The 16,452-nt window shown below is 43.7% G+C and overlaps 1 protein-coding gene and 1 pseudogene across 1 annotated transcript; one reads left to right on the top strand and one right to left on the bottom strand.

The window, feature by feature from the left end:
- The window catches only part of LOC148590930 (ATPase family AAA domain-containing protein 2-like), a 376,234-nt pseudogene extending 371,520 nt beyond the window's left edge, over positions 1 to 4,714 (top strand).
- A 4,727-nt stretch (positions 4,715 to 9,441) lies between these two features.
- LOC148590929 (ATPase family AAA domain-containing protein 2-like) lies at positions 9,442 to 11,514 on the bottom strand. Its single transcript, XM_088538299.1, has 5 exons — positions 11,497 to 11,514; positions 11,269 to 11,384; positions 10,627 to 10,801; positions 10,059 to 10,147; positions 9,442 to 9,445 (listed from the first exon to the last, which is right to left on the bottom strand). Exons 1-5 carry the CDS (start codon positions 11,512 to 11,514, stop codon positions 9,442 to 9,444), a joined length of 402 nt encoding a protein of 133 aa, XP_088394425.1.
- Positions 11,515 to 16,452: the final 4,938 nt, after the last annotated feature.

Below are 16,452 nucleotides of genomic sequence, written 5' to 3'. Positions count from 1 at the left end.
ATCTATTTTGTAGTCTGTAGTGATTCTAAAGGACCCTGAGAATTTGAACTTTTTAAAATATATTTGTTTCAATATTCACAGGCAGGAATGGACACCTCACGACAGAGATTCCTCATCTTCCCCATCCTCCTCCTCTGACGAATCTGGGGAGCGTTTTGAGACACGGAGGAAAGGCAACGGCAACGGCAATTCCAGATTAATGGAATGAGATGATAGGGAGAGGAGGAATCTGCTAAAGAGGAGGAGCATCTCCCTAGCTGCAAAGTGTTATTCTCTGAATCTTGTATGGATTCTAAATTGTAGCAATATTTAATCATATCGAAGGAAATGGTGATTGTCACTCAACACTCTTGAGCAGTATTTCTAGAGTGATTCTTTTTCAGCCATGGCATTTGGGGGAGCTCACCTAAACTTTTTAATGTAAAATTCTACCTTTCTTTTCCTTTACAGTATCTTGTTTAGAAAGAAACCCACTCTAGCATGAAGTTTAAAATAGAGGAAAAGCGTTTTTGCTACTTAATATCTTTTCATATCCTTTGTTGTATTAAGTATGTATCAAATATGTTTTAGGTAGATGTTTCTGAAATGTCTGTCTTTTGTTACACACATTTGCTTTCCAACACTTAAAAATAAAAGTCTTCCAGCTTTCCCTTCAGTTAGAAGGAGTCTTTCTCTTTCTTCTTAATTCCAAGCAGGTGTCTTCCCATTAACATTTGGAAAGAAGACTAAAAGGGGATTCGTGAGGATCAAAGGAACATGAGAGCAAGCCTGGCTGATGCCAGTGCAATGCAAATAGATAGTGCCGTAAGTGAATTTAACTCATTGTGTTAGGAGCATGTTTCCAGGGTTTCTGATGGAACCTTTTGTAGGCTGCAGCTTTCTTTAATGCGTGAACTTATTCTGTTGACTTGATCTTTAGGTCTGATTTGATGGTGTGGGTGGTCTTTGTGAGCACATTGCAGTGTTAAAAGAGATGGGGATTTTGCCACTGCTTTATCCAGAAGTCTTTGAGAAATTCAAAATTCAGCCCCCAAGGCAACACACTTTCACAAAACGCTAATTCAGCTGTTTGGGGGAAGATATACAAACAACAAAAGAACCCCAAATAATCCTTAAACCAAGATTGTTTTCCCCACCAAAACCACAGAAGATGTTGCAAGAAATAATGGCTCAGATTCAGAGGGAAACAGGTGCAGGCTGAGAACATGTCACTCCATTAGCTCAGTTATTAGAGATCTCTGCTGCTCTAAAAATCTCGTTCCAATGATGTTACAACCAGAGTGCATTGCATGCATTTCCTCTTAGAGCAGCACCATTTTACTTGGGTCATATTCCTGTATCCCTGCTTTGTTGCAGGCCCATCAATTTTGTCTTTCCATCATCGATTGATGGTCTTGCTCCCGTGCGCTTGAGCAGGCAAGACCAAACCCACAGGCACAACCTTTTTTTTTTTTTTTTCCACATCTACATATAATGTGCCTTATCTTTGAGGAAAGAAGACCGAAACCTGTTTGTACATAAATTATATATGTGTATATATATATATATTTTTTTCTGCTAGCTCAATTCAAGCAACTCACTCAAGCAGATCAACTCACTCCAGCAACTCAAGTAACTCAAGTCACTGGACTCATTTAACTCACTCAAGCAATTCAGCTCACTTAACTCACTGAAGCAACTCAACTCACTCAAGCAATTCAGCTCACTCAACTCACTGAAGCAACTCAACTCACTCAAGGAACTCCGGCAGCTCAACTCACTTGACACGCTTGACTCACTCGAGCAACTCAACTCACTTGATTCACTTAAGCAGCTCGACTCACTCGACTCACACAATTCATTCAACTCGCTCGACTCACTTCACTCACTCGAGACACTCAACTCACTTGACACACTCGACTCATTCCACTCACTGGACTCACTCAAGCAACTCAACCCACTCGAGTCACTAAACTCACTCAAGCAACTCAACTCACTGAAGCAACTCAGGCAACTCAACTCAATCTACTCACCCAAGGAACTCAACCCACTCAACCCACCCGACTCACTCAAGCAACTCGACTCACTCAACTCACTTGACTCACTGAAGCAACTTGACCTACTCCACTCACTCAAGCAACTCGACTCACACAAGCAACTCAACTCACTCAAGCAACTCAACTCACTCAGGAAACTCAGCTCACTCAACTCACTCAAGCAACTCAACTCACTCAACTCAGTGAAGCAACTCAAATCACTCAAGCAACTCAACTCACTCAACTCACTCAAGCATCTCGACTCCCTCGACTCACTCCAGTCACTCAAGCAACTCATTTCACACAACTCACTCGACACACTCGACTCACTCAAGCAACTCAACGCACTCAACTCACTCAACTAACTAAAGCAACAGAACTCACTCAACTCACTCAAGTAAGTCAACTCACATAACTCACTCAAGGAACTCAATACACTCAAGTAATTCAACTCACTCAGGCAACTCAACCCACTCAAAAAACCCAACTCACTCAACTCACTGAAGTAATTTAACTCACTCCATCAACTCACCTCAGGCAACTCACTCAAGCAACTCAACACAATCAAGTAACTCAGCTCACTCAACTCACTGAACCCACTCAACTCACTCAAGCAACATAACTCACTCAAGCAACTCACCCAAGGAAGTCAAACACAACTCACTCAAGCAACTCAACTGACTGAACTCACTCAAGCAACTTTACACACTCAACTCACTGAACTCATTTAACTCACTTAAGCAACTCAACTCACTCAACACCCTCAAGCAACTCAACTCACTCAAACGACGCAATTCACTTAGGCAACTCAGCTCCCTCAACCCACTCAAGCAACTCAACACACTCAACTCACTTGACTCACTCAAGCAACTCAACTCACTCACGGTGATACTAGCTTGAATCACAGCTGCTCTTTGTAGTGATTCCAGCAATTTGAATCAGTGCTAGGACTATTTTGCTTGAATGAACTGACAGAAAAGCAAACTACTGAGTCTGTCATCATGATATCTTCCTACATTTGAGATAATTTTCTTTGAGGAAAAAACCTTTTCTTTCCAGTTTTCTATTTTTTTCCCCTAGATTATTAGGTCTCATACTTGTCAAAACTAACTTTTTATAGAAGCTTTCCTTACCTTTTGGCCTTAGGTCCCCAGAAAGAGTTTAATGGAACAAACAGAAATATTAAGCTTTGAAAAGGAGGGAGTGAATTCACTACACTTTAAAATTTCTACAAGTTTAAAATAATGTCTTGCCTTAATCTATTAGTGTGAGGGGTTCTGCCTCTGCCTTTTGACTCAAGACAAGCTATAATGCAAGCACTTTGTTTCTAGGCTAGAAAAGAGATTTTCGAGATTCCACACGAAACTGGACCCCCTAAACCACGTGACACGTTCCTTCACGAGCTGGCTGAAAAAGCTGCTGGTAAGTTCAAAAATCAAGTGAGTTCCTGCATGTGACTGAGTCTGCAGGAGTTAGAGCTCGTGGCGCACGGCAGGGGGGAACCAGGCTCTTGCACCTTGCTGCACAACTAGCCAGGGAGCCAGCTGCGTGTCCTCCAGGCCATCAGAGTGAGACACTTCCATCCACTTACTGTTTTATTTTCTGTCTCTCCAAACAATGTGTGGCTTTTGGGGCATCTTCCTCGGGAGAAAAGTTTTGCTTAGAAGGTTCAGGAGAAAAGTCTGGCTGTTTTGTAAGCATGCAGGGTGGCTAACAAAACCTCTGTAGTGCAACAGCACTTTCACATTTCCTATTAGATTGTGTGTTTGCAAACTGCATGCAAAGTCTTCACATGTTGCACTTTGGCAGCTTGACCATTCTGTGTTGCCTGAGCCCGACATAATGCTCCATTTGATGTTTTGTTTTATTAGGATACTGTGGTGCTGATATCAAGTCTGCATGTGCTGAAGCCGCCCTCTGTGCTTTGCGGTGCTGCTACCCTCAGGTATACAGAAGCCCTGAGAAACTGCAGCTAGATGTCTCTTCAGTTAAAATAACAGCAAAAGAGTTTTTCATGGCTATGGAAAAAAATGTACCAGCTTCACAGAGGTCTGCAGCTTTGCCCGGACAAGCATTATCCCCCATTTTCAAACCACTGCTTAATAAGATTTTTAAGAGAATTTTACGAGTCCTGCAGAGAGTATTTCCCCACACAGAACTTGTCCTTAAGAAGGACCAACAGCAAGGTAGGACCATAACATGTACAGCTGGTTAAAACCAAATGTTGTTTTAGCTATCATCATTTTACCTCATATTAATTTAAGTATTTGTGGATCACGTTGTGCGATGTACCCTCAGATATACAGAAGCCCTGAGAGACTGCAGCAAGACGTCTCTTCAATTAAAATTGAAGCAAAAGAGAGAGCTTTAAGAAAGCTTTGTAGAGTCTTGTGCAATCTCTTTAGATCTGCAGTAGGATCAAGTCTTCAAAAGTAGGATTTAGTGTGAGCCCATCCAAGGGAGAAATAGAAGATAAGTGGGTTTCAGCGCTGCTTGGGGAGCTGTATTAGAGTGAGAGACATGCAGACTATCCAGGCAAGTTAACAAACCCTTCTTGTCTTCCAGTTGATATGAACACTATTTTAGCAAGCGATTTCATTTGGAGTGATGAGGAGTCACTTTCAGCCTTTGAAGATAAGGAGACTTTTCCTAAAAAGTCTTGTCAAAAGAAGAAAAAATTCCTCGACTTCAAGAGGTAAATGCCTATCCCCTTTTAGGTTCAAAATCTTCAGCTTGCTGTGTCCTTGGAAACAGATTATGTTGCTTATGTCTTCTCTGAAGAGAAACTTGAAACAGCGCAAATTAACATTTATATCTTTATTCATCACTATGTGTTTTAAACTTGCTATTTTCTAATTTTGTTCTAGAAATGCTTCTCACCAGCCAACATGCCACAGGCCAAGGCTCTTGCTCTCTGGAGACCCAGACCGTGGCCAAAGCTCCCACCTGGCACCCGCAGTCACACACACTCTGGAAAAGTTTCCAGTTTACACCCTGGACCTGCCAGTTCTGTTTGCTAGTGCCTCATCATCAGAGGAAATATGTGCACAGGTATCTTTCCTTCTTCCTTTAATCTTATGAGATTCATTGACTGTCAGTAAACTGCTCAAGTGAGGTAAGTGAAACTGTTAATGGAGGTGGTCTGCTTTTAATGTACTTTGTTACTATATTATAACATTTTGACCTCTTATGAGAGATGGACATGTAAGCACAGATGTTCTATCGTGTCGTGAGGCTCTTTAGAAGAAAATTACATGTAAGCAGTCTTGCAATCAGGCAGCAATCTGGATCTCTGTCTGTGTAGCTCTATCAAATATTGAGTCAAAGCAGAAATTTTACTCTGCTACTAATAATTTTTTCATGGTGAGTTTTTTTTTCTTTTTGGTACTTTTTCTTCACGCACTTCTATTTTGTTAGGTCAGTTTGATGCATAGTTATTTATTAGCAGCCTGTGCTCCCTGGTTCATTGCTCTAACCAAAGCTTTCATTTTACTAGTTTATCTGAGAAGCTCAGAGGACAGCACCGAGTATAATTTATATTCCACGGATCGATGTATGGTGGGAAACAGCTGGCGTTGCATTGAAAACTACTTTTACAACGTTACTAGAGAACATTCCAGCATTTGGTTCAGTTTTGTTGCTTGCAACAGCAGGCATATCGTACATGGATCTCCGAGAGGAGGTATTTCTATCAACACTTTTCCCAATTCTTTTATTCAGTTTCATTTTATGAATCCTTTAAGTATATGAACACTGTCCTCCCTCAAGCAAATGGATCCTTTTATTACAAGGGCACCCTTCTAAATCCTTTAATTTTGCTTAGCCACAAAGCAGTACTGAAAACGTTTGTCTCAGTTATTTTGTGAGTCAAAGGACTTGCTTCCACTTCAGCAGGAAACCTCAAAGGTGGGGGATGTCATCACTTTGCCAGTGCATCCAATGAACAAGAGTCCTTTTTTGAGGACTTAATTTTAAATCAAGCTGCTCCAACCTCCTGCATCTAGAAAGAAAGCAGGTGAGCCTATTCTGTAGATAAAAATTTGCTAACTGTATGTTAACAGTCTTAGAGTATTTGTTTTGGTCGTGGGTTTCCTATCAGTAACTGTGTGCTCCTATTTGAGCGCTGCCGATGCAATAAACTGTTCTGGTTCCCTAAGCTCGGCAGGCCCTGGAAGTGCTGCCGGCGGCGCCGCCGCCTGAACCTCGGGAACCACCACAGGGAGAAACGCAAGGGGCAGAGGAGCAGGAGGAGGAGTCCCTTGGTGCACTTAGCATTTTCTTAAGGGATGTTACTCTCAGACCTGCTACTGACAGACGTTTCAAGGCCTTCACAAACCCTGTTGATGCAGATGAGGTAAACTGCTCTGGGTCTGTAATACTGTACTGTCTGGGTGTATTTTTAACTGCCCAGTGTTGGTGTGCTCTAGCAAAAGGCTTATCTTTAGCATTGCACTAAAAGGATTTCTTTTTGGAGGAGCAAAAAGTGTTTTGTATTTCAATTTGCTAACTCCCTGAGGTTTTTCAATATCCTTTTTTGAATATCACTGAAAGTCCTGGTTTCCTCCTAGAAAGTCAGACCAGATACCACCACAGTTTACCTGGGGAAAGACTTTGATATGTAGATATGCTACAGTTGTGAAAAAAACAGTCAGATTTCTTTGGGGTTGTTTGAATAAAGCCTAAAGCTTCTGCTACATGTTTGTTGGCTGTCAGTGGTTCCTCTGGGAACAGGAGAACAGCAGATGTTTGCAAAAACAGTTCAAGATTCCGCCCGCCCTTTTGTCTCTGGCTCCCCAGGATAGGATCAGCCATAAATGACATGTGGTTTCATCTTTCCCCCAAAACCTCCAAGTCCCTCTTTTTCTCATTTAATTTACTGAAGAAGTCTGTTAAAATGGGGGCATATACTTCAGACTTAGTTGTAATTTTAATACAGCTGTGTATCAGCAAGGGCCCTGTTCTTCCAGGCATTCCTCGTCTTTCCCTTCCAGGCTCCTGACATGAATAGTCTAAACAGAGGTATCCTCATCTAAACTAGTCTTGAGGCTTCTCTCACACTCCGAGTAAAGACAAAATTAGCTCTGCTGCAGATATCTCCTCCTAAAGGAGATGCCTAGAGCAGATACTTGCAAAGGGCAATTCCGGCAGTCAAATTCCTGCTGCCCAGAGCAGAGCCTGTCTTGGGTGGCTCAATCCAATGTATTTATTGGGATGTTCTGAAGCTAAATGAAGCAAATCCTGCTCTGCATGCCTGTTCCCTTCGCTGTCCCACACATGCTTCCCACCTTCCTGCTGCTTTTCTTCTCTCTTCCAGTGTGTCTCTTCAAAGCCCTTTGAAAGAGCCCCTTGAGCAGATTGAGAAGAGTTGTCTCTTTACAGTGGACTTGGGATTAGCTCACTTGAAAAAGCCACAGAGAGCATTTCCTGCCACTTTAAAAATTAGTGTAGCGTTAAATTATTTAGAGATGAAATTATGTGCAATCGGGACTAATTAAGATGTAGTGCCTCTGCCTTGATTATTAACTTTTATGTTATTCTGCCAAAACTATTCACTGAAATAACTTGAACTCTTTTCCCAAAGCGCTTTTGCATCTTTTCCGTATGATCCAAATCAAGTATTTCACTTAGCTAGTTGCAAACACTCAGTTCTGACTGTCAAATTTCAGATTGTCTCATTAGAGACAAAGCTTGTGCTCTGAGAGGTGTTGCCCATGCTATAGTGAAGGAAGAAATGGATAAAGACTTGGGACAACTTTGTGAAGAAATTAAAGAGTCTTATTTCTCCCTGGGATGGGCTCATATTAAATGCTGTTTTTGAAGACTTCATCCTACCGCAGATCTAAAGAGATTGCACAAGACTCTACAACGCTCTCCTAAAGCTCTCTCTTTTGCTGTTATTTTAATTTAAGAGATGTCTAGCTGCAGTCTCTCAGGGCTTCTGTATATCTGAGGGTACATCGCACAACGTGATCCACAAATACTTAAATTAATATGAGGTAAAATGATGATAGCTAAAACAACATTTGGTTTTAACCAGCTGTACATGTTATGGTCCTACCTTGCTGTTGGTCCTAACAAACAGCAAACAAACAGTCTAATAGGAAATGTGAAAAGTGCTGCTGCATTACAGAGGCTTTTTTAGCCGGCCTGCATGCTTACAAATCAGCCAAACTTTTCTCCTGAACCTTCTAAGCAAAACTTTTCTCCCAGGAAGATGCCCCAAAAGCCACACATTGTTTGGAGAGACAGAAAGGAAAGCAATAAGTTGATGGAAGTGTCTCACTCTGATGGCTTGGAGGACACGCAGCTGGCTCCCTGGCTAGTTGTGCAGCAAGGTGCAAGAGCCTGGTTCCCCCCTGCTGTGCGCCACGAGCTCTAACTCCTGCAGACTCAGTCACATGCAGGAACTCACTTGATTTTTGAACTTACCAGCAGGTTTTTCAGCCAGCTCGTGAAGGAACGTGTCACATGGTTTAGGGGTCAGTTTCATATGTGAATCTTGAAAATCTCTTTTCTAGCCTAGAAACAAAGTGCTTGCATTATAGCTTGTCTTGAGTCAAAAGGCAGAGGCAGAACCCCTCACATTAATAGATTAAGGCAAGACACTATTTTCAATTTCTGGGATTTTTAAACTGTAGTGAATTCCCTCCTTCTTTTCAAAGCTTAATATTTCTGTTTGTTTCGTTAAACTCTTTCTGGGGACCTAAGGCCAAAAGGCAAGGAAAGCTTCTACAAAAATTAAGTTCTGACAAGTAGGAGCCCTAATGATCTTGGGAAAAACAAACATTAGAAAACTGGAAAGAAAAGTTTTTTTCCTCAAAGAAAATTATCTCAAATGTAGCAAGATATCACGATGACAGACTCACTAGTTTGCTCTTCTGGCAGTTCATTCAAGCAAAATAGTCCTAGCCCTGGTTCAAATTACTGCAATTGCTACAAAAAGCAACTGTGATTCAAGCTAGTATCACTGATCCAGAAACTGGACGGAAACAGAAGGCAAATGCTTATGTTAAATACACTGTTTCGTTAAATACACTGCTTGGTGCATTTTTACTTGCTTCCAGTCATACTCCACTTTATCCTTTTCCCAAGAAGTGCTAATTAACACCAACAAACAAACGAAAAAAAAAACTAATAATAGTCAAGATAGTCTGGCTAACTAGCAACAGCCAGAACAAAAGAAGCAGCTTCACGTGGAGCTTCTTTTTCTTTTTTTAATACTTTGGTTTGCTATATACCCATTTTTTCATTGCTTAGAAACAGTGATTTCAGTGAAAAGCTGCTTTTAAACTTTCTCAGTTTTATTTGGGATAATGAGTTCCCTAGGGCTTGTCCCTCTTCTTTCGTACCGTGTCCACCCTCCGCACCAGGACGGTCTCTCAGGATACTGCTCCTGTGTGTGAGCTGCACGGGGCTGCATTCCCGCTTACCTGCTCCACGACACCGTGTTGTGACACGGCTTTGTCAGCAAGAAAGATTTGCTGGATGAGCACCAGGATTGAGTGCAAGTTCCTACCTCTTTATCTGGCAGTTTAAAAAGGAATTCTCGCTCAAAGCGCCCGGCTGTGCGTAGTGCAGGATCTATCCAATCCAGCCTGTTGGTGGTTCCAATGATGACGACTTCTCCTCTGCTGTCCAACCCATCCATAAGTGCCAGCAGTGTTGATACAATTGAGCTAGCAGAAAAAATATATATATATTATTTTGCTTCACTGGGTTAGCAAATTTTGTTCAATTATGCATTATATTCTCTAGTGATCCCTGAAAAAGGACAAGCTTTTGCTCATGAAGATGCTGGTGAGCGAGAGGACTTATCTGAAGGCTCTCAAAAATAGATAAGGTCACTTAAATGTTATGCTGGTATCAAGCTTAGGGAATGCTTTTAAACTGTTGCTTAAAGTGACATGAAATTGAGTATAATGAGCTACAGGTTTGCAGGACATTATTTCATATATAAACAGGTTTTGGTCTTCTTTCCTCAAAGATAAGGCACATTATTTGTAGATGTAAAAATAAATAAATAAATAAAATAAAATGTTGTACCTGTGGTTTTGGTCTTGCCTGCTCGAGCGCGCGGGAGCAAGACCATCAATTTCATCGAAGAAAATGATGGAAGGACGAAATTGATGGGCCTGGAACAAAACAGGGATACAGGAATATGACCCAAGTAAAATGGTGCTGCTCTAAGAGGAAATGCATGCAATGCACTGTGGTTGCAACTTCATTGGAATTAGATTTTTAGAGCAGCAGAGATCTCTAATAACTGAGCTAATGGAGTGACGTGTTCTCAGCCTGCACCTGTTTGAATCTGAGCCATTATCTCTTCCAACCTCTTCTGTGGTTTTGGTGGGGAAAAAAGACTTGGTTTGAGGATTTTTGGGAGTTCTCTCTTGTTTGTTTTTTAAATCTTTCCCAGCACATCTCCAAGATTTCAACTCCCCGATCCAAAGTACAGAGGCATTGAGAAAGAGAACACCAATGTTTCCATTTCAGTGTTAGAAATGGGCAGAATAAATAAATAAAATACAAGGAAAAAAGGCAAGTCTTCCTCCAAAATGTTCATCACAAAAAATGACAGTCCCAGCTCTGCCAGAGCACACAGCAACCTTACCTGCTCAAAGAGCAAACGAAGTTGGCGCTCCGACTCCCCTGTCCACTTACTGAGGCAGTCAGCACCTTTTCGCATGAAAAAGGAGATTCTCCTGCCACCTTGGCTGCACTCATTGGCAAAGGCCGAGGCAACCAGGGTCTTTCCAGTCCCTGGGGGGCTGTAGAATAAGCAGCCTCTGTAATAGAGAGAGATTCACATAACACAAAATTGTCAAAAACGCCCATTTCTACCCCCATCCCTAAGATGATCAACTCCCTCCTCCGAACCAAACCCCTTCATATCCAGAACAGCAGGAACAGCTAAACTGTGAGAAAAGCCAGTACAGGAGGAAGTTTTGTGTTTCTAAAGAATTTCACATGCCGATAAGCAAAACTAGCCAAGGGGATTAACAAACTCACACCCCCACTCTCTTCTGGAGAGAGGGCAGTGTCCAGCAGGACACGTCCAAAGGCTTTTGCTTACATTTTGAACCTGCACTTACTCAAAATTTTATACACTTTAAATAATTTATTTTTACTACTAAAAAAACTCCACAAAAAACTCAATGACGCCCAAACGTTTGAAGCACAAAAAATATATTGATACCTCGGTTTAACATCCTCCCCCAAACAGCTGAATTAGCGTTTTGTAAAGGTGTGTTACTTTGGGGGCTGAATTTGGAGTTTCTCAAAGACTTCTGGATAAAGCAGTGGCAAAATCACCATCTCTTTTAACACTGCAATGTGCTCACAAAGACCACCCACACCATCAAATCGGACCTAAAGATCAAGTCAACAGAAGTTCACACATTAAAGAAAGCTGCAGCCTACAGAAGGTTCCATCAGAAACCCTGGAAACATGCTCCTAACACAATGAGTTAAATTCACTTACGGCACTATCTATTTGCATTGCACTGGCATCAGCCAGACTTGCTCTCATGTTCCTTTGATCCTCACGAATCCCCTTTTAGTCTTCTTTCCAAATGTTAATGGGAAGACACCTGCTTGGAATTAAGAGGAAAGAGAAAGGCTCCTTGGAACTGAAAGGAAAGCTGGAAGACTTTTAAGTGTTGGAAAGCGAGTGTGTGTAACAAAAGACAGACATTTCAGAAACATCTACCTGAAAACATATTTGCTAAATACTTAATACAACAAATGATATGAAAAGATATTAAGTAGCAAAAACACTTTTTCTCTATTTTAAACTTCATGCTAGAGTGGGTTTCTTTCTAAATAAGCTACTGTAAAGGAAAAGAAAGGTAGAATTTTACATTAAAAAATTTGGGTGAGCTCCCCCAAATGCCATGCCTGAAAAAGAATCACTCTAGAAATACAACTCGAGAGTGCTGAGTGACAATCCCCAGTTCCTTCGATACGATTAAATATTGCTACAATTTAGAATCTGTACAAGATTCAGAGAATAACACTTTACAGTTAGGGAGATGCTCCTCCTCTTTACCAGATTCCTCCTCTCCCCATGCTCTAATTCCATTAACCTGGGATTTCCGTTGCGTTTCCTCCGTGTCTCAAAACGCTCCCCAGATTCGTCAGAGGAGGAGGATGGGGAGGACGAGGAGGACAAGGAATCTCTGTCGTGAGGTGTCTGTTTCTGCCTGTGAATATTGGAACAAATATTTTTTACATAGATTAAATTCTCAGAGTTCTTTAAAATCACTACAGACTACAAAATAGATGGTATACCAAATTAAGTATATATATTGTAAACACCATGTATCATATTTAAATACTGAGATCACAGTGGATTCTAGTGGATTCCTGAGATCACAGTGGATTTTAGTGGATAGCTAAGAATGCTGTCAGCTTCTTTATATGCACTAATTACAAGCCATTTTTTTGAATTTTGCATATAAACAAGGACTTTGTTTCACCCAAATATCAAGTTAAATAACTAAAAACTGTTTAATCATGGGACACAGGAGACTAAAAAACCACTAAAATGACCAGGCAGAGTCTCCTTTCAAATAAATTATCTCTATGTTTTAAGTAAATGATTTCTACTCCACACAATTAAATAGTCTGAGATGTTTGGAGGGGGGCTCTGCCTTCAAATCCAAAGCTAGAGAATTTCAGTGGCTGAATGTCAGCCAATATCTGCACGGTCATCTCGGCACTAATCCCCAACTATTGCTCTGCAAAAAAAACTAGTGGCCAACAGAAAGTTTTCTTAATGCCCTCAGACCACCACAGGAATAGTCGTGATTATTCTCTAATTCCCACCGATCTGAAAAGTCCTTAAGGACCCTGAAGCACCCTTCAGTGACATGACTAATCAGCAATCAAGTGAAAGAGAGATCCCAAGAGAGGTCGCAAAAGAGGTAGGATTTTTATAGGAGCGGATGACCTTCTCTGGAAAAGTCACTCCACTTCTGGGGTGCTCACATTAAGGTTAATGTAATCATGCTTCCTTGGTAGCATTTCAGCTGCAAATTTAGCATAGCACCCTTCACTGTATATGCTATTACACTTCGTTTTTAAAGGTATTAACTGACCAGACATAGGAAACATAGAATCATAGAATCATAGAATCATAGAATCATAGAATCATAGAATGCTTAGGGTTGGAAGGGACCTCTAGAGATCATCTAGTCCAACCCCCCTGCATACGCAGGGACACCTAGAGCACGTGGCACAGGACTGCATCCAAGCGGGTTTTGAAGATCTCCAGAGAAGGAGACTCCACAACCTCTCTGGGCAGCCTGTTCCAGTGCTCTGTCACCCTCACTGTTAAGAAATTTTTCCTTAAGTTCCTATGGAATTTTTGATGTTTCAGTTTCCGGCCATTTCCTCTAGTCCTATCAGTGGCCACCACTGAAAAGAGACCATCCCCGTCCTCTGCACTCCCTCCCTTGAGGTATTTATATACACTGATTAGATCCCCTCTCAGCCTTCTCTTCTCCAGGCTGAACAGGCCCAGCTCCCTCAGCCTCTCCTCATAGGGCAGATGTTCCAGGCCCCTGATCATCCTTGTAGCCCTGCGCTGGACTCTCTCCAGCAGCTCCACATCCCTCTTGTACTGTGGAGCCCAGAACTGGACACAGTACTCCAGATGCGGCCTCACCAGGGCTGAGTAGAGGGGCAGGATCACCTCCCTCGACCTGCTAGAGATGCTCTTCTTAATGCAGCCCAGGATCCCATTGGCCTTCTTGGCCACGAGGGCACACTGCTGCCTCATGGTCAACTTGTCGTCCACCATGACACCCAGGTCTTTCTCCGCAGAGCTGCTCTCCAGAAGGTCGGTTCCCAGCCTGTACTGGTGTCTGGGGTTATTCCTCCCCAGGTGCAGGACCTTGCACTTGGCCTTGTTGAATTGCATGAGGTTTTTCACCGCCCAGTTGTCCAGTCTGTCCGGGTCCCTCTGGATGGCAGCACAGCCCTCTGGGGTATCGGCTACTCCTCCCAGTTTGGTATCATCAGCAAACTTGCTGAGGGAGCACTCTGTGCCTTCATCCAGGTCATTGATGAATAAATTGAACAGGACTGGACCAAGGACTGACCCCTGGGGGACCCCACTAGCCACAGGCCTCCAACTAGACTCTGCACCGCTGATCACCACTCTCTGGGCCCTGCCATCCAGCCAGTTCCTAATCCATCTCACTGTCCACTCATCTATCCCACACTTCCGGAGCTTGCCCAGGAGGATGTTGTGAGGGACGGTGTCAAAAGCCTTGGTGAAGTCGAGATAGACAACATCCACCGCTCTCCCCTCGTCTATCCAGCCGGTCATTTCATCATAGAAGGCTATCAGGTTAGTCAGGCAAGATTTTCCCTTGGTGAATCCATGCTGACTACTCTTGAGCACCTTCTTGTCCTCCATGTGCCTGGAGACAACAGCCAGTATGAGCCGTTCCATCACTTTTCCGGGGACGGAGGTGAGGCTGACTGGCCTGTAGTTGCCTGGGTCCTCCTTCTTGCCTTTTTTGAAGACTGGCGTGACATTGGCCTTCTTCCAGTCTTCCGGCACCTCCCCCGTTCTCCAGGATCTTTCAAAGATGATGGAGAGCGGCTTAGCTATGGCATCTGCCAGCTCCCGCAGCACTCTGGGGTGCATCCCATCAGGGCCCATGGATTTGTGGGTATCGAGGTTCCTTAGGTGCTCTCTGACCCAATCTTCCTCTACCCAGGGCAAGTCTTCCTCTCCACCAGCTTCTTCTCTTGCCTCTAGGGCCTGGGGCTCTAAAGGGCTGCCCTTGGTAAACACCGAAGCAAAGAAGGCATTGAGCAACTCTGCTTTTTCTGTGTTATTTGTAACCAAGGTGCCCATCCCGTCCTGCAGCGGACCCACGTTTTCCCTGATCTTCCTTTTGCTGTTAATGTATTTGAAGATTTTTTTTTTGTTATTTTTAACGTCCCTTGCCAGCTTGCCTTCCAGACGTGCCTTAGCTTTCCTTGTCGCATCTCTGCACTCCCTGACTACGTTCCTGTATTTCTCCCAGGGGGCCTGTCCTTTTTTCCACATTCTGTATACCGCTGCCTTCTGCTTGAGCATAGCCACAAGCTCCCGGCTCATCCACGCAGGTCGCCTGCCCCCTCTGCCTCCCTTCCTACACACAGGGATGCACTGTTGCTGGACGTGGAGAAAGTGCCGCTTGAAAACTAACCAGCTCTCTTGGGCCCCCCTGCCTTCTAGAGCACTAGCCCACGGGATTCTACCGAGGAGGTCTCTGAAGAGGCTAAAGTTGGCCCTCCTGAAGTCCATCGTCGCAAGGCTACTTACAGCCCTGCCTCCTCCTCGTTGAATCCTGAACTCCACCAACTCATGGTCACTGCAGCCGAGGGTACCCCCCACCTTCACATCTCCTACTAGGCCCTCCCTATTTGATAGCACGAGGTCCAGTAGCCCACCTCTCCTCGTCGGCTCCTCCACAACCTGCGTCAAAAAGTTATCGTCGACGCTCTGCAGGAACCTCCAGGACTGCTTATGCCTGGCTGTGTTGTCCTCCCAGTTGATGTCGGGGTAGTTGAAGTCCCCCATGAGAACCAGGGCCTGTGACCGTGAGGCAACATCCAGCTGCCTATAGAAGGCCTCATCAACCTCCTCGTCTTGGTCAGGTGGCCGGTAGCAGACACCCACCACAGTGTCTCCCACATTAGCCTGCCCTCTAATCCTTACCCACAAGCTCTCAACTCGCTCATCCTCGACTCCCAGGTTGAGCTCCATGCATTCCAGTTGCTCTCTCACATAAAGAGCAACTCCACCACCTCGCCTTCCCAGCCTGTCCTTCCTAAAGAGCACATAGCCTTCCATGGCAGCGCTCCAGTCGTGCGAGCTATCCCACCACGTCTCTGTGATTCCGATGAGATCATGACGCTGGGACCGCACACAGATCTCCAGTTCATCCTGCTTATTCCCCATGCTTCGCGCATTGGTATACAGGCATTTCAGGGAAGCAACAGAGGCCACAGGTTTCCCAGGAGGGGTGAAAGAGGACCCTCTGTGATCATTTCCTATCCTCACTTCCCCACTACCATACTCCTGCTGGACGCCATCTGACCTGGGCTGTGCGGTACTGCTTGCCGCGTCAGTGTGCCACTCCCCTTCCCCCTTCTTGCCTAGTTTAAAGCCCTCCTAACCAGGTTGGCCAGCCTTTTTGCAAAGAGACGTGTGCCCCTCTTGCTAAGATGAGTACCATCGTTCCCCACTAGCTGTTGGTCATCAAACAGAGACCCATGGTCGTAGAAGCCGAAACATAGAAATATATTACCTGGTAAAGTTATATTCCATTGCAAAGGAAAAGGGGGCAAGCAAGTCTGAGGACGAAGTTTCTGAAAGGGACGGAAGCATTTCCTCCATTGAAGATGAAGTATTTTTGTTGTGATATTTTCTTAA

The sequence above is a fragment of the Tinamus guttatus genome, unplaced genomic scaffold, assembly GCF_059628265.1.
Source record: "Tinamus guttatus ecotype Peru unplaced genomic scaffold, ASM5962826v1 Tinamus_guttatus_pri_ptg000990l, whole genome shotgun sequence".
Lineage (NCBI taxonomy): Eukaryota > Metazoa > Chordata > Aves > Tinamiformes > Tinamidae > Tinamus > Tinamus guttatus.
This window is presented reverse-complemented; position numbering and strand designations above follow the sequence as displayed.

What these genes read in the sequence shown, in the direction of transcription:
- LOC148590929 (XM_088538299.1), bottom strand. An exon ending in CTCCAAATTCAGCCCCCAAA is followed by an intron (nt 10,802 to 11,268) that starts GTAACACACCTT and finishes TCTCTATTACAG; the next exon opens with AGGCTGCTTATTCTACAGCC. An exon ending in TTCGTTTGCTCTTTGAGCAG is followed by an intron (nt 10,148 to 10,626) that starts GTAAGGTTGCTG and finishes GTTTTGTTCCAG; the next exon opens with GCCCATCAATTTCGTCCTTC.